The sequence below is a fragment of the Lonchura striata genome, chromosome 9 (assembly GCF_050655825.1).
Source record: "Lonchura striata isolate lonStrDom1 chromosome 9, ASM5065582v1, whole genome shotgun sequence".
In the NCBI taxonomy this organism is placed as follows: Eukaryota; Metazoa; Chordata; class Aves; order Passeriformes; family Estrildidae; genus Lonchura; species Lonchura striata.
The window spans coordinates 22,190,848-22,218,053 of record NC_140711.1 but is presented as its reverse complement, the minus strand read 5'-3'; the positions used below and the strand labels follow the sequence as shown (position 1 = coordinate 22,218,053).

Sequence of the window (27,206 nt, the reverse complement as noted above, 5' to 3'; positions counted from 1 at the left end):
GGGCCGCCCTGCCCGGGGCCGCATCCCGGCGGAGCTCCCGGGGCCGCCCTGCCCGGGGCCGCATCCCGGCGGAGCTCCCGGGGCCGCCCTGCCCGGGGCCGCATCCCGGCGGAGCTCCCGGGGCCGCCCTGCCCGGAGCCGCATCCCGGCGGAGCTCCCGGGGCCGCCCTGCCCGGGGCCGCATCCCGGCGGAGCTCCCGGGCGTTCCCAGCAGAGGGAGCCCAGAGGATGCGAATGGAGGGCGCGGTTTGCGAATGCCCCCGAACCTCCTTCCAGCCCCACACACCCGGCAGAATGCCGCGCGTTGTTCCCATCGCTGTCCCGGGGGGCTGAGCTCTCCTCCAGCCCTGGCGCCCGAGCGGGGAATTTGCGGCCGGACACGTCGGAAAACAGCAAAGCAGCAAAGAGATGTTCCCAGACCTCGGGGCAGCCCCGAATAGTCGCTCTGACAAGTGGATTTCCCGCAATTCAAGCCACCGCCCGACACCGCGTCCAAACTCAGAACACAGTGAAGCATCTCTGTTCCGATCACTTTATGGTGGATGTAGTTAGCCTAAATTAATGCAGACGCAAAGCACCAGAAAGGGAGGGTTTGAAATGATGCTCCTGGTGCTTTTGGAGCGTCGGTTCGTGGCATTGCACCAGAAGATTTCCCATTCACACCTCGTCGTTCTACAGGTTTGGGTACTGTTGGACACATTGTTGGTGGGAAAAGGCAGCAGGATGGAAATAACCTGCCAGATGGGGATGGGAGATGGGTGGAGGGGGAATAAGAGAAGAAATATCGCAGGCAATGCTTCATGATGTCAGAGAAAAGTCCCTCCCATTTGCCCAGCATTTGCTCGTTTATTTAAAGCCCATCATTAGTGGCAACCATGTGGAAGGGGATTTAAACCAGTCCTGAGTGAATTAGGTGCCACATTTTGACCATGTGTCTAATCTAGCAAAGCCCTCTCCAAATGCTGCTTTCCACAGAAAACTGCTGCTTGCTTCATCAGCCAGGAGGTCTGGGGGCTCCAGCCCTTCCCCTGCATGAGGGAAATTTTGGGCACATGAGAGGCTGGGGCTGAAAGCAGGAGGCTGCCACAGTGTCAACAAGAAGTGGAAAGGCTGTGGGCCAGGGAAAATCATGAAATAAATGGGATCTGGGCCAAATCTGGGCAGACAGTGCCAGGCTGCTACTCAGAACTGCTGCCAGAGCAGTCTGGCACAGACAAGGAGAGGAAACCCCAGCCAGACCTAGAATTTAATCCTGACTTCCTGGTGAAATGGCTGAAAATGTTCAGCTCTTGGGGACGTTGGGGCACAGAAGCAACCAGAGGCCAAGACACTTGTGGGAGGCTGTCAAGCCTGGCTGGGAAACCCCAACATGGCCATCAGGAGGAAAACACTTCTATGGGTTGAGTTTGTGCCCAAGACTCTTCACAGCAGTCCCAGGGATGCTGGAAGCAGGGTGTGCATGTCCCAAGCCTTGTGGTGAGACAGCTGAGTTGAGGAAAGTTGCCTGTCCATCTGGGAAACACCTCAAGGAGGGAAGAGAGGAGAAAACAGGAATTTCCTTAGAACTACTGTGGCAGGCAGGAACACAAAGAGAAATTGAGGCACAAGAGAGTGGACTGGTGGGATGGGGTGGGACAGGGCAATTGAAATGTGGGGATGCAGAGCTGTCCCCAACCCTCTCCAACCCTCTCCTCTAGAGCTGCTGGTGAGGGTGGCATTAGGTGGCTGGCAAGTGCAGGGTTAACCCAGCCCATCCCTTCTCAGGTGCTGCCCAGGTGTGGTGGTGCCAGGACTATAAAAGGGCTGGGGGAAGCCTGCAGAAGGGCTACTGGGGCAGAGGGGACAGGCTGCTGGCTCCAGGCTTCAAAGGTGGAGGCAGCAGAGCTGTGCTGCCATGCCAGAACCTGTTCCTTGCCTTGAAAGCTGTTGCTCTGGACAGCACTGGAACTTTTCTTCTGGTATGACTGTGCCAGCCTGATGGCTTTCACCCACTCATCACCATCCTGCTGGAGAGAGGAACTGGACTGGCTGGACCTGTTGTGCTTGTGAGATGTGGGTTTGGGATTATCCTTAGTGGGTGCAGGTGGGATGTTTAATTATTCCTTCCAGTTTCCTTCAGAGTGTGAAAATCGGGCTGAGTATCTCCCTTTAGTCCCCCCACTTGGAGAAAAATGTCATCCCCTGGTCTCAGTTAAGGACAGGATGACTCTGGCATCTTGCTGTGGTCCCCTGGGGTGGGTGTCATTTGGACCTGCCACCCTGCATCTGTCTGCTTAATCTGTCAGTGCCTGTGTCCCCATCTCTGCTTCACTCCACCACTGTGCATGTCACCCCACAACCAGGCTAATGTGACTTCACCCTCTGGCTTCTTGTTCAGTCCATCCTGTGCCCCCCTGAGTGACCTCTGCTCGCTGCTGGAGGGGGTGAGAGGATGCTGACAGCCCTGAGAGGTGCAGGTGAACCCTCTGGAAAGCCCACGCCATGGCACTTCTCACATTTCTGCTTCTTGCCCATCCTGGTGTCATAGATCTGACCCATCCCAGACCAAAATCAGACTCCTGGATGCTTCAGTCTCCCTGGCCCCTGCAATGGTCCCTTCTCCCTGAACCAAAGGGATGGGCAGGCAGGTTTCCCAGAGAGCTGGGAGCTCACTGGGGAGCTCTACTCATACCCAACTCAATTTGCTGGCACCAAAACACTGCAGGTTTCTGAAGGGGCTGGATCCACTGGAGCCCTGTTCTCTGGCACAGCAGCACTGCTGGCACCTGTCTCACAAATTTAGGTGCCATTTGCTGCCTGTGCTTGGAGATGAACCTTGCCACCAATTTGCTAGATTTCTTCTCTCTGTGTGCAGAGTATTTCAGGTTGTTTATTCACATTTGTGGTATGTTTTCCTCCTCCTGGTGCTCAGGAAACTTTCACTCATGCTGAAGTTTCCAGATTACCTCTGAGAGGTCATGACGTTCTTTGAGCTGTTATTCTCTCTATAAGCAGCATAAACTTTCTGATGGAAAAAATTAACATCTGCACGTGTCTCGCTTTTTTTTTTTAGTTGAATTTCTTTTGGATGCAAAACAAGAGTGGGAAATTACAGCCCTGAAGTTTATTGGTACCTGGAAATTAAGGCTCAGAGTTAAATCCTGTCACAGGACACGGAGCAGAGTGTGGTATTCTTGCATAGGGAAGGTGCACCCCAGCCCTTTTTTTCTTCCAGTGGAGCAGCAAAATGTTCAACAACCAGTGTGAGATGCTCCCACCCTCCCCAGCTGCCAGCTGTTGCACTGCAAAGAACAAAGCAACAAGGAAAATTGTGTTGTCATGAATGTGATGATTAAATTGGCATCTGGAGGTGTCAGCATGAAGCACAAGGCTCTCACATCCTCATCCCTGCCACCCCCACGGTCCTGTCCCATGCCAGACCTGGGAGATGCTGCTTTGCAGAATTCATGTGAAAGTGCTGCAAGTCCTGTGATGAGTTTCCCTCTCTATCCTGCATCTCTAGTTGCTGCCATGCTTGTGTTTCATTGGGATGTTGTTGTGGCTGATTGGGGTTTCTTTATGACTGGAGGTTTTGATCTTGACTTGCAGTGAGTCACTCCATGGCAATTGGGATCCCATCCCAGAGATGTCATTTCCTCACCCAGTGTGCTTTGCAAATGAGGTTTTGCACAGCCTCAGCAGCTGTTTTTCCTTCCAGCTGAAAGCCTCTTCCCAGGAACATTTAAAGACATGAACTGGGTGCTGAGAGCTGTGTATAGGCAGGGAATTTATATCTACCATGGCCCAATGGGAGATGTAACAAGTCCTGGCAATCAATCCTGGGAGGGCTGGGGGCCACCATAAATCAACCTGTGAGTGCCAAGTGGCTCTGAAGCAAGGGGAGGGGAGGGAGAGAGGCCATCCCTGTGCTGTGCCATGTAGTTAAATAGCTTTGATAACTCAAAAAGGAGGAGACTTGGAAAGTAACAAACAAAGCCATGAAGTGACTTCCTGGTGCCTGGTAAAATGCCCTAGACCCAGGTTCCATTTAAATGTGTTTTGGAGATGGATTTGCTGTAGATGAGGTTGTCCCAAGCTCATTATGTGTTGGCCAGGATGTTTTCAGCTGGCAAAATGCTCCTTTGGGTGTGCCCTGGCTTGGCTCTGCTGCTGAGGAAGGGCAGGGCAGCCTTGGCCAGGTGTGAGTCCCTCCTGCCTGCCCAGTGTGCCACAGCTTTGTCACGGAGCAGGTCTCAGCCAGGATGAGGGATTTCCATCACAGCTTGCTTGCTGCTTCTGGGGCTGGCAGAGCACTCTGCTGCAGCCCTGGGACCTGCCAGGGGCTCCCTCTCATCCTCCCCAAGCCTGGCTTTTTCAGGCTAAGGGAAATGTGGTAGCTCTGCCTGTAGTGCAGGACCAAGGCCCAGAGGACACGCCCTTCTTCTTGCAGCTGCATCTGTCACCTCCAGGTACAAAATGCCACCTCCACCACTGGTTGCAAACCCAGAGCTGGCTCTGCCACCTCTGATGACCCTGCATGGTGCCATGGAGCAGCATCAAACTGGAACCAAACGAAGTGGGAAGGAGGAGACAGGAAAACAAAGTGCTATTAGCAAAGCCCTGGCCAACAGACACATCCACAGCTTGGGGTGGAATAATCGGGCCCTTTTTTTGATCTTGGGCGATTCATTCTGACCTCAGTAAAAAAAGATGGTCCCCAGCCTGGTGCTGAATGGAGGGCACAGAGTTGGAACTGTGCAGATCTTGTCAGGATGCCTTGGCCCGCAGCCAGCCCTCATCCAATTCCATCACTGCCCGGGGGGCTCGGCCAAGGCAGCGCCCCTGGCTAACTCAGCCCAGTGCTCCTGCCAGGTGAAAAAGCACTTCAGGTCTGTGCTGGCCCTGATTAGCAAAACTATGGTTGCCATGGAGCCTGAATACCTGCTAATAGAGTGCCTGCCTTCCCTGTCCCCTCAGCAGACCCAGGGGACACAAACTGTGGAGCAGAGGCCAATTTTGCTGTTCCTTAGAAAGCTGATTGCTTTAATCCCAGTGAATATTTAAACGGTCTCTGTTTTATTTTCCTTCCTTCTTTCAGCCTCATTTGGGGTAGAGGAGAAACGTCCCTCCCCAGCTACTCCTCAGGTGAGCTGTGGGGCTCTGAGTGCAGATATTGTTGCAAGAAGAAATGAAATGCCAGGCTGCGAGGAGGGCACCAGCCCAGGGGTGCTGTCCCAGGGGAGCAAAGGCTCCATGCTGTTCCTTTGCGAGATGCCTGTGCTCTGGAAAAGGTGCTGGCCAGTTTGTGACCAGCTCAGAAAAGGGGATTTGGAGATCTAGAAACAACTGCCACTATTGTGAGAGGTTAAGTGTCACCTGCTTAGGCTGTGTGAGGGAGGAAGAGAGTGTAAAACTGCTGAGGTGAGATTTTTGGGAATGGCCACAGCTGTTGCACAGTGAAAAAGGCCTCTGGAGAGTCAGTGAGTGGAGATGCACAGGAGAGTGATGGCTAAAAATTTATTACAGGAGGGTGTCCCACATAGACAAGGATGGATTGGTAGGCTCTGCTGGATAAAACACAGCAGGGCTGCTTTGAAAAGGCCACCTCATTGACCTGTCTGTGCCAAATTATCCACATCTGGGCCTGTTTGGTGCCCTGTGGGTCTGTGTGGCCCTTCCTGGCCTTGAAGTCTAAAAAAAAATATCCTCCTGCTCTCTGAAATGCATCCTCTAGGCTTCTCATCTCCAGGTGACCAAAGAGGGGCAGCTTTGAGTAGGCAGCTCCCAGCAGAGAGAGAAGCCCCTTTTACATCCTCACGGCCAAGAGATTTGCTTCCTCTCCAAGGGGAGAGGGTTCGTGACCCTGTTCTGTCTGTGCTGGCTATCCCTGCCCTGGAAAATTTGTTGCAGCAATTCCCTGAGAAGGGGCTGCTCATCTGGTCCCTTCTGGCAGCAGAATGCAGCCCAGGGGCTTCTGCCTGCTGCAGGATAGCACAGAGGAGACAAGGGACTGTCTGTGCCTCAGTTTCCCTCTTGGATGCAATGTTACCTGTGGCTTGGTGGCTTTTTGTTTCCACAACCAGAGGGTGTTAATTAAATCTGCAAAGTGCAGGACGAAATGGATGGAGCACAGACAGCTCTACAAGGCTGTGCTGGGCTGCCCTGCACTTCTTGTGTGATGCCTCTTGAAAGGAGCCACAAGTGGATGCAGTAGGTTTTTAGGGCTGTGCCTCTTGAGCTTTGAAACTGAGGTTTGCTTTCTCTTTTGGCTTCTTAATTCTCCTGGTGCAGCAGGAGCCTTGCTCAGCTTCTGTGTGGCAGCCTTAAGCCACTCGTGGGGAGAGCCAGCTGCGAGTGGGGACAAGCTCAGCACTGGCTGGCCCCCTGGCAGGGATGGCTGAACAGCAGGGAGCAGGAGGAACACTGGAACTGGGCTTCCAAAGGGAGCCTCATGGGTGCCCTTGCTTGTCTTCTTCCAGCCTAACCCAGAGGTGCTCTGCCCATGGAGAGGGCTGGGCTGTGGCTGACAGACCATGAGGAGGAGCAGTTTTGATGTGCAGCTGGCCATCCTCCCTGCTACTTCCCCAGTAGGGTTAATATAACAAATACCTGATCAGAGGAACAGGCTGAAGGATCAAGCTCCCATGTGAAGTTTACCTTCTTCTGAGCAATAGAGGAAAAGGGGCTGTCACCTCCTGGTTGTTTGGTTTATCAGAAAATTAAAAGAGAGAATGGATCATTCTAAAGGACTGTTAGATTTGTGAGTACTTAGAGGTGGGATGCAGGAAGAAAGAGATCCAAGATAAAGAAGTGATATGCAGTCAGAGAGAGCTACCAACTCTTCCCAGAGAGATACGACAGCAGGTAGGGTGGGAGCAGCTCTTGAGACCCCACTTATGTGGGATGCTCCAACAGGCTGATGTGAATGATGAGGGAAGTGAGGAGACAAAGGGAGAAGGATCCCATGTCCCTTGGTTCTGGTGTCCCAGAAAAAATGGGGCTGTGAACGGGGCAGAGAGGTCTGCCACCACCTGGAATTCTGGATCTGACAGCCTGGTGTGGATGGGGGGACTTGTGAGTCATTCTGGAGAGAACCAAGCCTTGTCTTGTCCTTGCAAACCATCCTTCCTACATGCCTGTTGTCCTCAGAAGGAAAGGAGGCTTTAGGGAAACAGATGCTGAAGTTTGTCAAGAGCTCAGCAACATCCCCACTGCTTTCTTCCAATCCAAGCAACCTCCAAACACCCTGGCCCCTGCAGACATCCCCTCATCCTCCTGGGAGTGCAGGACACGTGAGCCATGGGGGCTCCTGCAGGGACAAGGACAGAGGTGCAGAGCTCAGGGGGCTCCCCAGGGGCTGCCCTGAGGCAAAGCCTGGACAGAGATGAGGAACAAGACAGTTAAGGAATTGTGGCTGTGTGCAGGGAACAGCCTCTGCCCCAAGGATGGGGAGGTGGCTGTGTAACAGTGCACAGAGCTCGGGGAGCACCTGGGACTGTGCTGGGAGCTGGCTGTGTGTGACTGTGCTCATCAGGGCACTCAGAAAACAGAGGAGGAATGGACGGGAGTGAGATTTCCTGGAATGCTTCTTTCCACGTTGTAATCCCTGAAGTGGGCTCATGCTGAGGTTTCTTGTGCCTCTGCACTGGCACAGATCTGTTCCCTGCCTCGGGCATCCCCCAGGGAAAACAACCTGGGCACAGTCTGGAGGCAGGGAAAGAAATCCCTGCCTCATCACTTACTGTTTATAGCTCTGCCACCCAGGGGGTGTGACCTGCAACGTGCCACTTCCCTGGCACTGTCACCCACCCTGGCATCTGCTGAAACAGTCCTGCTGAGCCCTTGCCAGCATCATCCTGCTGCTGTCCCTGTGTCCTGTCCCAGCTGTCACCAGCACTATGCCGTAACCCTGTTTTACTGTGTCTCCATCCCCGGAGGGAATGAAGTTTCATTTCCTCACTCCATAGGAGCAGGCAGCAGCTCCTCTCCTTCTCCCTCCCAGTTTCAGACATTGTTTCCAGTTTGTTGATTTTTTCCTTTGAGTAATGTCTTGTTTACACTCATTCACCCTCCAGGCCTTTGGTTTCAGCAGTTCCTCTCCTCTGGGGGAAAAGATGGTTTCCTGAGGAAAGCCAGGGCTCGGGCAGCCACAGACCCTTTGTGCCCTTGGAGTGTTTGCTCTGCCAGCTCCCCTCTGCTTGATGCTTTTTTGCTGCAGGGAGCAGAGGTAGGGCAGGTCAGGGCTTCCAAGACAGCCCAGGGCTTTGCTGGTCTGGTCCTGTGACCCCTCACCTGCTCTGGAATTTCTTTGGGCAAAGTCAATGAGGAGCGAGAGGACTGCTCCATCTGCTGTGTGCTTTGGCACCAGGAGGATTGGCCGTGCAGGACCCCAGGGGCTGTGTCCTGGTGCTGGAGGCCACCAGATCCAGGTAGCTCCTCGCATCCTGGCCACAAGCAGCACGCTGGGCAGTGCAGTCAGCTGTGCTGGGCTCAGCCCGTGTGGGTCTGGCAGCAGAGCTCTCCTGGCAGGTTTCTCCAGCTTCCTTCTCCAAGATCCCTGTACTGCCTGCTCGAATTCAGCCCTGCTGGGGCTCTTTTAGCTCAGCCTCTGTGCAGGGTGGGATGGTGCTGGGACAGGCAGAAGGTAAGTCTGGGCATGACAGAGCCCTTCAAGGTGTCATCCCTGGGGGGACCGGGTCCACCTGCGCTCTGCCACCCTCGGAAGGGATGAAGGGACCGGTGCGTGTCCCTGTGCCCCGTCCCGCGGGTGGCAGTGCCCGCGGCCGTCGCACGGAGCGGCGGGAGGATGCGCTGCCCACCCCGCACCCCGCCCCTCCCCACGGCGGGGCTGGGGAGCCCCGAGCCGCGGAGCCCCCACCCTGCGGGCGGAGCGGGGCCGGCGCTTCTCCGGCTCCGGGCGGGTCCCGGACCGGGCCGGCACGTGGAGGAGAGAGGAGCCGCGGGCAGAACCGGGACACGCCGCCTTGACACGAGTCCGTGGAGCTCAGGAACCGTGAGTGGGTCTGTGTGTGCGAGACATGTACATGTGGGTGCGCGGGCCTTATGGCAGAGCGGGAGCGTCCCCTGGCACGGGGGTGTCACCACTGAGGGCGGGCGGGAGCGGGGACAGACACCGGGCACGGGGAGGGCGCAGAGCCGGACGCGGAGCACGGGGCGAATTCCTCGCACCCCGGTGTGACCGGAGCCGGCTGGAGCCACCTGCTTCACGGGGGAGTGATTCGGGTGACCCGGGGATGGCACATCTGGAAGCGGGAGACCTCGGGAAGCCGTCGGGTCCATCTGCATGTCCCCAGATGAGCCCGGAGAAGCGGGCGCTGCAGCGGCTCCCGCGCCGGACGGTGCCGGGCGGCCGCGGGCCGATGGATGCTTTACTCACCGCCGAGGCCAGCGGATGACAAATGCCGGCGTTGCGACGGCTGCCGGGAGGGCAGGAGACGTCTGTGCCGCCCTCCCCTGGGACTCTCTGAGTCGATGGAGTTTATTACCTTAACGCTATTTCCTCTCTCTGAAGGGCAGCTTTTTGTCAGTGCTGCTTTGCAGATAAGGAGCCAACCCCTGGCAGGGGCAGGGTCTCGGCACCGCGATTTGTTTGGCCAGCGGTGGGAAGAGAAGCCCCTGGCACAGCCCTCAGCCTCTCAGCTGACAGCGGACACGAGGGAGAAGGTGGATAAGGGCAGGCGGCTTTTCCGAGCTGAGCTCCGAGGGGAAAGCAGCGGCAGGATTTCATTCGCCTGCCTCTTAAGGCAGTGAAGTCTCCATCCCCTCCCACGCTCCCTCCCCAGCCCTGACCCTGTCCGGCGCAGGGGTGGTGGGACCTCAGCGTTCATCTGGAGTTTCCCAACAAGCCGTAAGTCCTTATCATGTTGGAAAATCAATTTTCCCTCTGGCTGTTTTATTGGTTGCCCTGCCAGCCCTTCTACATAGCCGGTAGAATTGCTGCCAGGAGAGATTTTTGGGGTTGTATCCTGCTCTGCTTACAGAGCAGGAAAAGAGGGTAGCCCTACTGACATTCCCCTCATGGGGCAAAGGGGCTGAGGTGGACTGGGGAGCTGCCAGGTTTGTTTGCGGATGGGAAATGGGGCAGAAAGCACTTGAGAAGTCTGAGAGAGTTTAGGTGGAGGTTTTGTGTGGCTTCACAAAGGAAAGGCTGTGTCTGGGGCAGGATGGGTGCAGGAGAGCAGAGCCCTGGTGATCAGCAGAATCCCGGCATCCTGACACCAGTGGGGAGAGGGACAATGGGAGCAGGGGGAGCAGAGAAGTTGGGAAAGCATCCCACAAACCTCTCCATCTCTCCACAGCCATGAATTCCTATGTCAACTGCTCCAGTTCCGAATTCCCTCTGCCCCAGCGAGACTTCCCTGTGGAGCCCATCAGCCCTGATCTCAGCAGCAGGACTCACCCAGAGACCTTTTTTGACCCTAAGGATGCCAACCTGACAGAGGAGCAGCTGCGGGATAAGTACCTGGGACCTCGACGGTCCAACTTCTTTCTCCCAGTCTGTGTCATTTACCTGCTGATCTTCTTGGTGGGGGCTGTGGGCAACGCGCTCACCTGCATCGTCATCCTCCGGCACCGGTTCATGAGGACGCCCACCAACTACTACCTGTTCAGCCTGGCCGTGTCCGACCTGCTGGTGCTGCTGCTGGGGATGCCGCTGGAGCTCTACGACATGTGGAGCAACTACCCCTTCCTGCTGGGGGCCAGCGGCTGCTATTTCAAGACGCTGCTCTTCGAGGCCGTCTGCTTCGCCTCCATCCTCAACGTCACAGCCCTGAGCGTGGAGCGCTACATCGCTGTGGTGCACCCGCTCAAAGCCAAGTACGTGGTGACCAGGAACCACGCCAAGAGGGTCATTGTCACCATCTGGGTCTTGTCGGTCGTCTGCTCCATCCCCAACACCAGCCTCCATGGGCTGCAGCCTCTCTACGTGCCAGGACGGGGGCGGGTGCCCGAGTCGGAGATCTGCACCCTCGTGAAACCACGCTTGACCTACAATCTCATCATCCAGGTCACCACCATCCTCTTCTTCTTCCTGCCCATGGGGACCATCAGTGTTCTCTACCTTCTCATTGGCCTGCAGCTCAAGAAGGAAAAGATGCTGGAAGCCTTGGAAGCCAAGACCGGCAGCAGCCGCAACTGCCACAGCCCCCAGGGGCAGAAGAAAGTCAAGAGGAGGCAGGTCACAAAGATGCTGTGTGAGTCGGTGCTTGGCGTGGCAGAGCCAGGGACTATCTCCCCAGGCTGTGTTGGGAGGATGCTGGGGGGAAACTGAGTCATGGACAGTCCAGAGCACCACAGTTGGGTCATCCCAGAGGAAGGCTGTGGGTCTGGCTTGTGAGGTGTAGGGGCAAAGGCACATCTGGTGATTTTAGTCCAGCAGTGGGGATTGCTCGGGCCAGCTCCCTCCAAGCCATACTATATCCCCTCCTCGAGGGAAGTGCAGGGTGAGAAAGAGAAAGGAGGTGGGTTGGGATGGGGGAATTCACTTCCCATCCCTCCACCCAGAACTCAAATGCTGGTGGCAGTGGTGGGGTTTCCCACAAGGGCAGCACTTCTGCCCAGCCCCACAGCCTCTCTAACTCTAACAGGGCAATGACCCAAGGCTGGATTGAAACATCCTCTTTCCCACTGCTCTTCACTCTTGCACCCCTCTCCAGCAGGGCTCCCAGAGCCTCTGTCCCCCTTCCCAGGAGTGGGAGCTGGCTGCCCTTGGGTAGCTGCCTCTCTCTGGCACACTGACCTGCACACACTCCCAGTCCTGTGATGGCACAGCCATGGCAGATTGCCCAGCCCAGCCCAAAGGCACAGCGAGGGCTGCTTCTCTACTGCCTCCCAGACAAGTGGTAACTCTGTTTTCCAGGCACTTGGGCTGGCTTGGGGACAAAAGGGGACCTGTCCTGCATGCCACAGAGATGCACTGTGGCTTGGGTATGGCAGAGGACCCCAGGATTACCTGTACATATACATACCTACATCCTTTCCATCAGCAGAGCTGGGTTATAAAACAAACCCCCCGCCCAAAAAAAAAAACAAACAAACAAACAAACAAAAAAAAAAAAAAAAAAACACAAAAAACCCAAAAACAAAATCAAAACCAGAGCACAAGGAAAGGTCTCAAATAGCTCATGCTCCTTGGACTTTGCTGGTGAAGGTGGCAGGTTTCCAGAGGCTGGATGCTAACTGGGGACCGAGTCCCCCAGCTGTGCTGCATGGCTGTGACAGGGCCAGCTGCCTGTCAGTGAGGAGTGGAGAAGTGCAGCACAGAAGTAGCATTGGCAGGAGATGGAGAGAGGAGATCCTGTCCAGACCTCCAAACTTCCATGACAAGTCCAGAAGGCACTGAGGGGACCTTTCCCCTCTCCTCCTCCTTCTCTCTCGTGCTTCTCTGCTAAAGCCAAAGCTGAAATGGGGCAGTGCTTGGCAGGGACTGAAGATCTCTGTGGTGTTGGTAATCCCCATCCCCCAGTAACACCAGTTCCTTGTCTCCCCACAGTCGTGCTGGTGGTGGTGTTTGGCATCTGCTGGGCTCCTTTCCACACCGACCGCCTTGTCTGGAGTTTTGTATCCACCTGGACCAGCAGCATGCTGCACATGTTCCAGTACGTCCACATCATCTCAGGCGTCTTCTTCTACCTGAGCTCGGCCGCCAACCCCATCCTCTACAACCTGATGTCCAGCCGCTTCCGGGAGATGTTCAAGGAGGTGATGTGCCGCCCCGGGCAGCGCCCGCCCTGGGCACGGAGGTACTCGCCCAGCGTCACCCGCACCACCACCCGCAGCACCGAGTGCGAGCCCGTGCCCGGCCCCGGCGGGCTGCCCCCCTCGGGCGCCGAGGAGTACGAGCTGGAGCACACGGAGAGGGGCCACCACGCAATGTCCCTCTGCTGAAGAGTGAGAGGGCAGGGAAGGACTCTGGGACCAGCTTTCCTCACTGCCAGCATCCATGCGCCTGTGGCGCTCATCCTGTGCTGGGGAGCGGGGCAGGAGCGATGGGGGATCCCTCCTCTCCGTGCTGTCCCGCTGGGGTGGAAAGGCTGCTTGTATCAGCAGCACTGCTCCAGGGACATGGTGGCAGTGACCTTGCTGTGCCCTGGATGCATGCCAATGCATCCCACTGTCCTCAGGCCTGGCCAAGGCCAGGGCATCCCTTATGGTGTGGGGACAGTGACTTCTGTGTCAGGGATATGTCAGCAATCCCTAAAAATATTCCATCCCTCCTGGCCCAGGGGGGTGATCCCACAGGTACTGGAGCTGGGGGCTTAGGCATCCCAAGCTGTTTTGGGACACAGGAATGGATGGATGCCCCAAGAGGAGCTTGCACCTGGGCTGAGATCCAGGGCTGTATGAGAGGTTTGCATGGGATTGTGGAAAAACCCCATTCATGGCCAGAAAATGGTCCGTGGGTGCCTTCTCCTTTGAGACCTCTTTAGGGCTGTCTGGCACCAGTGTAACCCTGATTTTCTGGCACATCTCTTCAGTGGTGCCAGCTGGTGCCTGGCTGCAGGTGCTGGTACAGCTCCTTGCTCCCAGCCCTTTGAGGGCAAGGGAAGGAGCATGGCTGCTCCCTCCAGAGCTGGAGTCCAGGGGGAAAATATGGGATAAAAGATGCTCCAGGCTGTCTGTAGTGCCAAGGCAGAGTTCCTTAGCTGTCTGTGTCACATGAATATGCTCCCCTCTCCCGTCTCTGACCAGCATGTGCTGGGTGCCAATCTCTTCTTCCTCTGCCCACTGTGGTCACCTGAACTTGAGGGAAATGTGGGGAGCCTTCCTCCATCCCTGCCCTGCATGGGCTGAACCTCACTGAGAATTAAAAAAAACCACTGGCCTGATTTGTGCCCTGCTTGTGTCCCCTCTGCTCCCAGCATGGGACTGAGCCCAGGCCATGCTCCTGGGGAGGGTGGTGGATGGGCCACGTACCAGGGTGATGGACACCAGGGCTGTTTCACCAGATCTTCCTGGGGGCTCTCCTGCTGTGGTGGGTCTGCAGGTCCAGGGACACTGAGGGCATGACAGGGAGGGCACAAGTGGGATCCTGCACCCTTCCTGGCCTCTCAGGCTGAGCTAGGGCTGGGGCCTTTGCAGAGGGACAGCTGCCTCTGGAGCCAGGGCCATCACTCCTTCCCCAGGCACACTGTTTGGAAAATGTCACGAAAATGCCAGGGAGCGTGGGGTGGCTGGTCATGCTCTCCCAGGCTGGAAGGACCCATCGATTTCCTGTCTGAGATCAATGCTGCTGCCTTCCCTGTGTACACCAGGTCCTGCAGGATGAAATACTGAGGATCTGAAATGGGAGCTAAGGAACCGCCCAAGCAGTTTGAGCTTTTGTTTTGCATTACTTACTCAACCCCAACTCCTCACAGCCAGCTCTGGAGGCTCCCCTGTCTCAGCATCACATGGCCCTGCCTCTGCTCAGCATGGTAGCCTGGGGCTTGCTTGAGCAGAAATACTGGATGAGCAAGCCCCAGGCAGAGCACTGGCAGCTGCCATTCTGCTTCCAGCCTCTCCTAAGCCCATTGCATGGGACCACAGCCAGACCAGTGACCGAGAAGAGCAAGGGTTTGGGGCTTGCACACTCCCTCCTGCCCCCATCTACCCAATCCCTAGTTCAGAGGCAGTGCAGCTGGCTTCCCCTGCTCCCCATCCCACAGCCAGGTCTGCCATGGGCAAAGCCCTTCCTTGGCCCTTGGGGGGTCCTGGTGGGTGCTGCTGGGTGAGGGTGGGCATTGGGCTGCAGTAACTTTGTGTTTTAGGGTCTTGCAGCCTCTCTCTGCAGGATGTCAGTGAGAACGAGGGCACTGAGATCTATTTCATCCTCTCTCTCTCCTGTGATGGTCCTGGCAGGGCACAGCACCCTGGCAGCCATGTGGGCCCCTGGTGGCTGCTGTGTGGGTGGATGTGACTGATGCCTCCTTGATGGCCATTATTGCCCCGTCTCACTTCACCCAGCTGCTTCCTCAGCCACAAATCTCCAGGGAATGGCTTTTTAATAGGCAGTCAATAGTATTTTGTAATGTAGTGACAGATGCTCGTGTGGGGTTTTGGGTCCCTCATGCTGCACGAGGGCAAACTTTTCCTTCTGTTCCTGAAAAGCCAGGCTGTGCAGGGATACAGCTGTGGCTGCTGCAGCTCAAGTGCCTTGGTCAGTGTCAGAGTGTATCAGAGTGTGTTCCCAGGGTTTCTTTACAGGATCCTTGGTTGCAGCACAGCTGGGATGGAGTCCAGAGCAGCCAGAAGGGTGAGGCACTGCCTTTGCCTTTATCCAGCCTTGTTTTCCCAGCTGCCCAGGCATCTCCTGACCTGGGACTCCCCATCCTCCTTGGTGACCCCGAATTCTCCTCTCTCAGATGCACAAAGGGAATATGCAGCTCAAACCTTGATATATTGGGTGGTGATGCTGGAGCTGCCCCACCACCCACTCCACATGCACAGCTGGGTCAGGATCACCCTGCGAAGCATCCCAAAAGCTTGTGAGAGATGTAGCTGCAGCACAGCTGGTGGCATCTCCTGGGTGAAGATGTATGGGCTGGGTTTTGATGATGTGGAGACTTCCTGGGTACCACATGCCAGCTGGGCTCCCAAGAGATGCTTGAATTAAAGGCTGCTGGGCAAGTAATTTAATCCTGTAATTCATTAATACATGAAACCTAATAAAAAAGGAACTGATCTCCTCAGGGAGAATGGTTTCATGAAGAGTATTTTGCACCTCTCCACTACTGGGAAAGCACTGGGATGACTCCTTCCTGCCTCAGGCTCACTGCAGCCCCAGGAAGGGAATTAGGAGCTCTTTGGTCCAAGAATTATGTTCCCCACTGCCCTGAGCCCTCAGGATCAGCCTGGCCTCTGCCACCTTCCCAGTATAAATCAGAGGAATTATTCTTTCCAGGGAGGTGATACAGAAGTAAAAGGCCCTGTGGGATGGGAAAATGCAGAAGATAAGGATGGGCAATTTTCTCCCACTGCTCTCACCCCTGTAACTGGCATGGGGGAATGACTGCTGCTTCAGGATGGTTGGGCAGAAGGAGCATTCCAAAACACTGCCTGGGGGTCAAATATTTCAGAGCCCAGAGGACCCCAGATGGGTCAGAGGAGAGGTAAATTGAGGGGCCAGGAGATGCAGGGAGTGTGTGGATGCCATTGCTCTGTGACTTTGCTCAGAGCTGGGAGAAGCATCTCTCTGTCCCTGCAATATGGAGCACGTGGTCAGGTTGGGCTGCATGCCACCATCTCTTCTCCAAACACTTTGTTTCTGAAGAGCTGTTCCCTAAAACTTGTCCATCTGTCCTCCCAGACTTAAAGCAGCTTCTGTCCAACTGCCAGCTCCTGCCTGATCACCTGCTCCTGGCTGCAGGAGAACCCTCCTGTCCCCCAGGAGAATCCTCCTGTCCCCCCCTCCAGCTCAGCTCCTGGAGCTGTTTCCCCCCATGCTGCTGCATGCCCTGAGTGACACAGTATCTCCAAAGCTTCCAGTGAAAAGATTTATCACCAGAGCTTTGGGGATTAAAAAGCAATTCATCTATGAGGCTGCTGCAGCCTTGTAAGGCTTTTTTTTTTGTGCTGTGATTATTTGCAACAAGCACGGGGTGGAGTTTTTTTCCTTTACAGAGCCAAACTCAAATTTTACAGCAATTGCCTTGTATATTTGTAGCCATGATAAATGGCTCCAGAGTGTGCCAGCGGATTTTTTTGCTGCCCCTTTTCAAGGGAAGGGCTGTTTTCCCCTTCCTTCACACAGCCATGGGATGGGGAAAACTCGTTCAGTGTGGATTTGGCAAAGCCCTTGTGAGCCTGAGAATGAGCAGTCCCTGTCTAGGGCTGGGCAGGGGGGCAGGTTTGGGCTGCCCAGCCATGGATGCAGCACAGCAGCCTTTCCCACCAAGATCCCAGCATTTGTTAGGGGAGGAGGGATGCAGGAAAATGTAGAATTTAGGAAACTGTGCTGGGTTTGAGCTTAGGCTGCTTTTCAAACCATATTTCATTTATTCCCCTTATTCCAGGCTAGTGATGCTGGTGAAAAGACAACACACAGTGCCTACAGATGGTGATGGGCAACTCGAGGTAGGCAGGGAGGCAAATAGACAGCAAGAAACCACAGAATCATGGAATAGTTCAGGTTGGAAGGGACCTTTGCATGTTTAGTCCAGCCCCTAGTGTATATATGCAGAATTTGATTCTGCTCCTCAGGGACACCTCTGGGCTCAGTTTTTAGGCAGAGACAGCCCATCTTCCTGCCTGGCTCCTCAGTGGCTTCCCCAAGAGCCAGGATTTTCACAGAAATCAGCTTCCAGGCAGCCAGGCACTGCAGGGAGGCTGGGGTGAGGCAGCCTGGGGAGCACAGCCCAGCCAAGGGCCTGGGTGGAGGAGCTCAGGTGCAGCTCTGGATGCTCAGGCTGGCTCAGCAGTAATGCACTGTGACTGTCACCTGCACCAGGGACAGTCTCCTCTATGTCACAGCAAACCAAACAGCCCTGGAGGGATGAGGCCATGTGCAGGGAAGTGATGGGCTCCTTGCCCCCCACCTCTCCTGATCTTAGACCACACATGGAGGGAAAACACTAGACCTAGAGGGACAAAGGGCATCTCCAAGAAGTGAAGGACTGTGTGTTGCTCTGTGTCTGAAATCCCACTGTCCTGCTGGCAGGGCAAGGGGAAGGGCACTGTGCATTCCCCTCTGTCCTTCCCCAGTCTAGCAGGGACAATTAAAGCCACTGGGCACCTTCACAGGAGTCACCTGGGGCAGGGTTAAACCCCTGCCACGATGGGTTAGAAGAGAGAGAGAGAGAGGTTAGCCCATTATCTTCTCCTGTAGCAGCTGTGGTTGCTAAAGATGGCAGAATTTATGTCAGAGAAGCCTGTGTGATGCTTAATTTTGTTCATGGGGACACTTTGGTTAAAAAAATGAAAGTAAGGAAAGATAATTAGCACTGCAGTAAGTGGATTAAAGTCGGCTGGATGGCTGAGCTCTGAGGCAAGCGGGGACTGCTAACAGCTGGCTGTGATTGCTGGCAGGACTGGGGGATTGGGCTCAGGGCCCTGAGGCTGACCTGGAGGACAACAGTCTGCAAAGGGCTTCCCTACAGCCCCACAAGCTGTGCTTAGGGTCCCCAGCACACACCTCCCAGGGTCTGCCTTGGCCCCTTGGGTGGGATGTGGTGGATGAGGGGGCATCAGCCCTCGGGGTCTCATTGGGGTGGAGCAAATTCCAGCATGAAGAGGAAGGCTGGGAAGCCCAGACTGGAAAAAGCTAACTTTAATCTAGTGTTTTATATATTTAGGACCAGTGAAAGTGGTCTCTGACCAGTCCCTATTGTCCCTGCCCAGGCTTCTAAGGGCAGTGGTGTAGTACCTCACGGGGAAATGCCTCCTTATGAACCACGTGCTTTTCTATAAGGTCAGCTCCTCTTCAAATATGGTTTTGAGGGTGTTTGCTTCTGCTAAGGACTTCTCTGTGTTACAGCCAGGAAGGGAACAGCAGCTCCTCCACTCCACCATGCCCAAGTGGCATTTCCCCTCCCTCCTGGCACCTGGCAGTGCTTGGGCTGAATCTCTCCAAACTAAGTCTGAATGAAAACAAGTAAAACCCAAGGTATGGAGCCAGGCTCAGGGGCAGACTCCAGCTGTCTCTGCTGCAACATTATTACACTGGCAGACTTTAATTACGTGGGTTTATCACTCTTTGTGCTTATCACGGCAGCCAGGGCGAGTTTGTCTTCTCAGTTCAGGACTATTTAATGTGGCACATTGGAAAAAGCTGTCTGAGAGGACTGGGAGGACAAACTCATCTTTCTTGTTATCTTTCCTGGGCGGGTGGAGTGACTGTGTCACATTAATGACCATCTCACATTAAGGATGCTGAGACTGAGCATGAGACATCCCCTCCTGCCTGGAGCTTGCATTAGGCACAGGATGGTTCCAGCTGGCCCTGGGGCTACAAGCCAGGTCAAAAGCTGTATTTCACACAGGAATCAGCCTGGGGCTGCCAGGATGGGAGGACACAGGTTCCCAGCAGGTATTTGGCAGAGACTGATGGACTGGTTCTCCAAGACCATCTCCATGCCCTGGCAGGGCAGGCAGTGTATCAGGGCAAGAGCTGCCAACAGGCAGCAGAAAATGGAGACACAGACATAGACCTGGTTTCCTCAGTGCCTGTGCCTGGCCTCTTCCAGGACAGCTGATAAAAACTCCTTGCTGAGACCTGCTTGTACTGGCTTGCAAAGAAGCTCAGCAGCACTGTCCTCCTTCATCCCCACGCAGGGGTTGTTCCTTGGAGGGGGGAATCCCTGAGGGGATCCCATGTGTTCTCTTGCATGGCAGCAGCCTCAGCACACACAGGGCTGTTCCCTCCCCAGACAGACCTCACTGTGGCAGGCACCTGCTTCTCAGTGTCCTGCTTGCAGGGAGAAGCTGGAGCCCTAAGCCCATTTCTCCCTTCCTGGCATTTCCTACTACCCCCATGACCCCATCCCATCCCATCCCATCCCATCCCATCCCATCCCATCCCATCCCATCCCATCCCATCCCATCCCATCCCATCCCATCCCCCTCCTCAGCCCAAACCACCCCCTCCCCTGCACACCAACCCCTCCAGCACTTGGCTTGTTTAATTCCTTTTAATTTCTCATCCCTTGCTCACAGCAGCTGGGGCCAATTTGCTGCTGCTGTCACCAGAAAGAAATCAAGTTAATGACAAGAAAGACATTATAATTTAGGAGACCCATCAAGCCTCACTGCTGTATTAATGAGGAGAGGGGAGGATATTGCTGCTGCCTGCCCTGCTCTTGTCTCCCACACCTACAGCCCCAAGCCATCCTGGGAGCCAGCTAGCAATGCCAGGCTCAAGCTGACTTTCTTACATTGTGGTTTGTGAGCTCTTCATTCCTCTGGTGTTTTCCAGTGATTTCTGCTCTGGCTAAAGGAAGATCCACATCTCTCTACAGCTCTTCACTTCTCCAAACTTATTCTGGCGTCAGCTCCAAACCTCTCTGCCGGCGCTGATTTCAACAACCTCCTTGCACAGATGGAAAAGCAAATGGTTTGAGCTGGGTTTCACTCCTATTTTTCTGTGGCAATCCCGACCAACAGGCGGTGAGTCCATCTGGCAGGAACCTGAAACACAGCAGCAAGTGCTGTGCTCAAGCATCATCTGCAAGATGAGGGCTGGGTGAGGACTCCTTCAAGCCCTTCCCATGAAAGAAGGGAGATAGATAAGATGCATTTCTACAGATTCAGTTAAGGATGGTTGAATTAGATGTACAGCAGCAAAAAGCCAAAAGAAAGAAAACACAGTAAATGGTAATAATTGGGCTGGAAAGCACCCATTTGCACCCAGTGGGGTGAGGTGAGTGTGACAGTAGAAGCATTTAAAGGTTTTTCTTCCTAGTACAATTTTTGTCTCTGGGCAGATATAGCTGGAAGATATAACAGTTTAACCCTATTCCAAAAGCCAGTGGTTGCAGTAGGAAACCACCTACCCTTGGAGCTGAGATTGGTCTGAAGGGCAAGCATCTCCTATCTTACCTATCTGTGTCTGTGAGCATCTCCTCAGTAGTTGGGAGGAATCCTCTGTGTCTTCTTGCTGTTTCTCCAAGCTCCTGGCCTGCTTCCTCGCCCCAGAAGATCAACATCTCCCCAGCCCAGCAGCTACAGAGTTGAAAAAGTCCTTTGGCTAACACTGGTACAATTTTATTCTGCAGGTGTGTGTTGGGAGAGTCTGGGGTCAGCACTGAGGTATCCTCTGCATTGTCCATTATTTCCTCTCCAAGCCTACTAGAAATAGGTTTGGGGATCTTCAGCCCCATTCAGGATGTCCCAAAATTCAGCTTTTCTGTCACAGTGATGATTTTGGTCACTGTACTGGAGCCAGGAACTGGGAGAACAATTTAAAACAACAGGAAAGACCAGGCCAAGCAATCTGGTATCCTTTTGATTTAATACCCAGAGGGAGCCAGAGCATCTCCAAGCACAGACACAGTCCCAGTCCAGCACAGTCCTGCTCTGCCAAGGGACTTGCTTCAGCTGTGTCCCCTCCTTGCTGGTGAGGGCAGGTCCTGTCCTGTGCTGCAGCACCAGAGCTGTGAATTCACAGGTCACCCCACAGCAACTGCTTTTGGTGGCTGGGACACTCATGAGTGTGATGTGGCCAGATCCCTTGCTGGCATCTTCAGGAGCTTCTGCTCTAATTTCCCCTCCTCCAAGAGGCTGCTCTGTGCCCCACAAAACCAGGCTTATCCCACAAGAGAAGGATTTAACTTTTTTTCTAGAAAACAACCAGGCAGGTTGCTGCTGTACCTCTGAACCCCCCTGTTCACTGCCCTTGCTCCAGACTCAGTGGTGGCAGGATCTCCTTTCTGCAGGTCAGAGCAAAGGCAGCAGAGGTAGAAAAATGGGTCCTGATTTTGTGCCCCTTTGGTCTGAGGCACTGGGCAAAAGAGAAATGGCTCAATATGAGTAAGCAAGGTGTGACTGTTCCTGCTTTCTGCACCCTCCAGTCATTTCTGTGCTAAATGCACCCTTCAACACCAAGAGGGTGCAGCTCAGGCTGTGAAGCACTGCAGTAACCCTGCAGTCATGGCAGTGCAAGCACAGCTCTGTGCTCTTTTAGACTCACCAAGGTTTGCCTTTAGCTGCTTTTCCAGTGAAGCTGGTGTCAGGACAGGGACCTGGGGATGCACTTGTCTCCTCTTTCTGTGTTAGAAGTGGGAACAACTCTTGATCCCCCCACACCTGGCCAGTCTTAGGACCTTTTCAATTTCCCTAGCCTGCATTTTTTGGCCAAAGCTTTGGCAGGAGATGGTTGGTGAGACCAAATTCTATGTTAACCATTGCACTGCTGCAGGCGTTCATGAGAGTCCAGGGCAGCCCTGGACAGAAACTGCCTTTCTTCTCTCTGCACAGGCAGCCTTCACCCATAGTGTGATGGAGCCAAAGAAAACCATTAAAATAGAGAAATCTGGCACCATTGTGGCTAGAAATGTTTGGACTTTCCCTTAAATGTCTCATTTTTCTTCTGGACTTTTCTCCCAGTGATATCTCCTTTTGCAAACAGGTTTGCTCCCTCCCAAGCTGTGGCTCATCCACTGGGGATCTTTGATGACCTTCAGGGTCTGGAGGATGCTGGCCCTGCAGCAGGAAGCACTTTGTGTGGGGGAGCTCATCTTCCCTGGGAGTGATACCTGGAGCCAGGTGAGGATCAGGCACAGGATGAGCCCCAGCACGGCAGCAGGACCAGTTCAGGCACTCCTCAGCCCAAAGGCACAGGGTGATGCCACCTGCACCAATTCCAGCAAGTTTAGGCACGAGGCTGTGAGGCTCCCAGCCCGGAGGGTGCAGGGTTTGGCACCCATAGTAGTGATGATTCATTCTTCTCCTGAAAAAGGGTGCAGAGCAAGCACTGCTCCACAGCACAGCCCCCAGCCTCTGCCCATCGCTGCACATCCCAAAACCTCAGAGCAAAGGAGTGTGGAGACACAGCAATGTGCTCCCTTACCCTCACAGCATCCTCAGGAAAATGTTTCTTTCCTAATAAACCCACAAACCCCTACTGAGGCTGTTGTACACACAAATGCACCAACATAGGTGTGTATTCTCAGTCTCAGAAAGGCTTTTCTAAGGTAAATGCAGCAGCTCACGCAGTCAGGGCTGCCTTACCTGGGGAGGTGGGACACTGGGAGCATCAGTGCTGCTTCTCTCTGGGCTCAGTGCTCCCCTTCAGATATATCCAAAGCACCAGAGGCACCTTCTTCCTCATCCCTGAGCCTGTAATATAGCACCTTCCCTTCTTTCTTTCCAGACTTATTTTTTTTAAGACTCTGTAAAGAAATATACTTAGAGAGGTTCAATTTCAAAGCATGAATCAAATGTTTGGGAGAATTGCAACCTCACGAAGGTAAATCAAGCTACAAACAGTGCTCAGAGGTTATTTACCCCACTGAGAATGACTGTAAAATCCACTTTTTCCAGGGCGCCTGCCCTCCCAGACAAGGCAGAAGGTGCCAACTACTTGTAAATTATATTCATGGACCTTTTATTGGGCAGATGCTGCATTATTGGACTATGGCACAGGGCAGAGAAAATAATGAAGGCAAACGGAGCAGAGCCACCAGAAAAACAAATCAAATAAGGATTTGACAGCATGATCTGTACTTGGATTTGCTCAGAGAAAATTGCAAGTGCTTTTGATTTCCATGCTGGAGGTCAGGAAGGGCTGTGTGGGCTGCCCTTATCCTTGGGCAGGGGGTTGTTGACATGGATTTGAGAGCTTAGGTGGAAATTTTGCCTCTGGTGGATTTTTGGGCCATGTCTGCTGTCCCTGAAATGGCTGCAGGTGGGGTAACCCAGCGTGCCATGGCTGGAGGGACAATGCCTCAATCCTGGGTGTCACAGTGAGCTCATGGGCACTCTGTGCCCCCTTCCCCAGGACCCTGTGACTCTGATCAGATAACCCTGGACCCTCCTTCCTGCCCCAACGGGGTTGGTGGAGAGCCAGGGAAGCCCACCCTGTCCAAAGTCTATATAGACCCCTGACATTTCCTGTTTGTGCTCTTTTGCCCCGCTCTCCACATGGACACCACAGAATAAAGAGAGCTGAACCAACATATCTGGGGTAAGAGCCTCTTTTGGAAATCTTTGCCACCTCCTGATATTCCTCCCCTCACAGCCTTGGACCTCTGGGCTAGCCTGATATTCAGGGGGCTGTGCGAGGGGGGGAATGTCACCTGGGGAGGTGGAAAAGAACTCAGCAGAGGATGGTCTTGGAAAGCATTGCTCTCCTTGTGATGCTGCAGGTCCTTCTTTCCTCCATCTTCTATAAATGCCCTTCAGCATTCCCCCTGTCCCCAGGCCATGGGATCCCTGCCATGTGCTGGGCTCTGAGGTCCTGCAGGTGGGAGGCAGGGCAGCCTCCATCCTTCCCTGGGTGAGACCTCCCCTGGGAAGTGCACGGTGGCCACCGGCACAGCAGCTCTGGGGGTTGACTGCTTCTCTCAGCAAGCAAATGGGCCTCTCCAGCTTGGACCAGTGCTCACTCAGCTCATTTTATGTGCTTAATCCCAGGCAATGTGCAGGCTCTGCCCTGTGCTCCACATCCTGTGCATAATAAATACACTAAAGCAGACGGCTAATTACTGGGAATGTAGAGCCCGGCAGGAGGTCGGCAGACGTTCTCATGCCTTTGCCATGGCTTTTATAAAAGGGTTGTACTGCTCAGATTCATTTTCCTGATCCCATGGCTGACAACATCCTAGAGCTGTGCTGGGGGCAGCACTGATGCTCAGAGCTCAGACTCTCCTCGCCCTGCCATGGCCAGGGGGATTTATTTCTTTGGGGTAGGGGCTGCCTCCTCCTCCATGGTCCTTCTAGCCCTTCCCTGTTCCCCTGCTCCCTGGGATGGGCTCTCACTCCTGCAGGTTGTCACGGCACTAATTCAGCCCCTGAGGTTTTTCACTGTGTGTTCCCATGAAAGGTAACTCTCGTGCTCTTCAGGAGCAGCTCGTGCCCCTTCCTTGCCATGATATAAGCGATTGTTCATACATTAGTGTTGGGCTGCTGAACCATAATGTCTTTATAGTCAATAGCATTAAGCATTTAATTACCCAGCAGGATGAATCGATGGGCTTCTTTCTTTGCTCTACAATTAAAACTGAGCAGGAGAGATGCAGTGTAATTTTCAGTGTAATTTTCAGTCTTTAAGCTTCCTCTGCCATTTTGTACACAGGGAGATGAGCTGATGGCTTGTACAGGATGGGAAGAAGAGGACTTTTCCCCAAGAAACCATGTTCTTGCCTCCCTCCCAGGATACAGACATCGTGATCACAGCTTGCCCAGCTAAATGAGACACCACTAGGTCGTTCAGGACTAGGTTTTTCAGGTCTGAGGCACCAACAGCAGGGAAATTATTGCTCCAAGTCTTATTTTTAACTACGGTCGTAGGAAGTTTCAAAGCAATGGTTTCATCTCTCATCCTGCAAGTGGGAATTTCTGTGGTGAGATTTGGTAAGTGAAACACCCCAGTGTGCTGCTGGGATGAGGCACAAACAGTCTGAGAGTGGTCTGGGCTGGAAAAGCACTTTCAGCTCTTACTTTTGACCTCCTTTTGATGGAGCTTGCTGCAGAGGGGCAGATGGATGGTGAAATCTGTGTGGGCTCCATCTCCCCAGCTCCCAAGCTCTGACCTCTCCCAGGCTCACAGGTGCTCTGTACGCCTTGACACCTGCTCAGGTCACTTCAGCTCTGCAGGCACAGTCAAATGCAAGGAAACCCTTTCCAAAAAGCTCAGCCCACGGCTGGACCATGCAACCATGAGAGCCCTTGGGGTGGCTGCTCCTTCACAGCAACCAGCTGGGACAGGGGCTTTGCAAACTGCATGGATGGACTCAGTGGGCAACTTTAGCTGGGAGAGCACAGGACAAGGAACTCTCAGGGGGAACGATAGAACATTTCCCACTGAGCTTCAGAAGCCAACCAGCAATTCCCACTGGCACTGATGCCTGTTTCCTAGAGCACTTTTGGCTCTTGCTCCCTGGCAGAGGCTGGGATATGTTATACTGGGGACATGTGTGTGTTTGTGTGTGTGTGGCTCTGCTCTCCCTGGTGTTGAGTCTGTTCTGGTGCTAGAGGTGAGCACACGGGGCAGCCCCAGGTTCACCATGTCCTGCTGCCCACTGCCTTTGCTGAGTGATGGGTGCATGTGGCTCCCAAGCAGGGATGAGCTCACCCCCTCACTCAGATACAAACACAAAAATAAACTGATATCACAGAATCTTCTGAGTCAGAAAGGACCCACAAGGATCATTGAGTTCAATTTTAAGTGAATGGTCCATATGGGGATAAACTGCTGACCTTGTAAGGGGAGTGAAGAGAGACTCCTGCTTTTCCAGTTTGAACTCAACAAAGATTTTTTTTTTTAATTGAGAAGGGAGAAAAAAAGAAAAATCCTCTGGTTTGGGTTTGTTCCAGGCAGAGCGTCTGCCTTCCACTGGCCTTGTGCCCGGGAGCTGCCATGAAATGGAAATAGCCCAACACAGGCCCAGGAGCAGTAGGAGCTTCCAGCAGGTAAAATGGGAACAAACTGAGACAAAGCCTCAGGTCACTGCTCCGTGGGGCTGTACCAAGGGGAAGATGTGCTGAGCCACAACAATGTGCAGATGTTTTACTTGAATGTCATCCCTGGAGACCCAGTGCTTGTCTGGATTCTATTCCCTATTGCCCCAGCTCTGGGAGATGAATAGGATGCACAAAAATGCCCATGCAAAGAGCAGCTTCCTCCTCTGGGCTGTCTCCACAAAGGTCCTGGAAAGCCTTCCCAAATACTGCAGGGCAGTGCAGGAAAATGTGCAGTTGCATGGAACTGTGACATGCTCTGGCTGCTGGCCTGGCATTGCTGAACTGGGATCACCTGTAGCTTTGCTCCAGATTGACTTCCCCTGGGTTATAAAGGATTTGTATGCATTGTTTCAACATGCCTGCCTATTCCCATCTCACTGACTTGTCCACTTGGATTTCCTTTACTCCAGTGGAGAGAGAAGGGTGCTCCCAAGGTCTCCTCTCACCACCCAAATTGCTCCACATCTCCCAATCCTGGTTTTTCTTCTTTATCTCACACCTACTGCAAGTCCTCTTCTGGTCCCACTTTTTTCTCACGCATCCTTTTTTCCAGGGCTGCACTTGTTCTCTTGCTGAGCAGATCCAGAGGAGAGTCCACCTGGCTGGGAGGCTCTGGGTGGCTGTGTGGGCTTGCTGGGGGCTCACAGGCACACCACAAGATCCTGCTGCCAGCTCCAGGCAAGGCGTGTTGGGGAGAGGAATTGGCCTGCCACAAGGGAAATCTTAGGGGAATTGGCTCCTTCTGGAAATAAAAATCCCCTTCTTTTCTGCAGTGTACCAGAAATTATCCCTACAAGGAATACTTGGAGGGCATGTGGAGACTAAATTTGCATGTACAAAACTCTCTGTGGGAGTCACCTGTAGGTTTCCTTGTCCATGAACCCCAGGAAATGCTACAGGGATGTGCTGGGTTAACACCCAGCATCTGCCAGAGTGACAATGGGTATGCCTGTCTCCAGGGTCCCTTGCCAATTCCTGCAGCATCCCTCCTCAAGAAAGGATACTTCTCAGAGAAGAAATCCCATACTCTGCCAGACACTGCTGACTTTCATTCCTGCAGGCTAGTGTGTCCCAAGCTGCCCATTTCAAGGCAGAGGATGTGCACTTGT

General features: G+C 54.0%; 1 protein-coding gene across 1 annotated transcript; it reads left to right on the top strand.

The window, feature by feature from the left end:
- The first annotated feature begins 1 nt into the window (after position 1).
- On the top strand, positions 2-23,589 carry NMUR1 (neuromedin U receptor 1). Its single transcript, XM_021543302.3, has 3 exons — positions 2-9,847; positions 10,299-11,195; positions 12,494-23,589. The coding sequence occupies exons 2-3, from the start codon at positions 10,301-10,303 to the stop codon at positions 12,886-12,888; spliced, it is 1,290 nt and encodes a 429-aa protein (XP_021398977.3). The 5' UTR covers positions 2-9,847; positions 10,299-10,300; the 3' UTR covers positions 12,889-23,589.
- Positions 23,590-27,206: the final 3,617 nt, after the last annotated feature.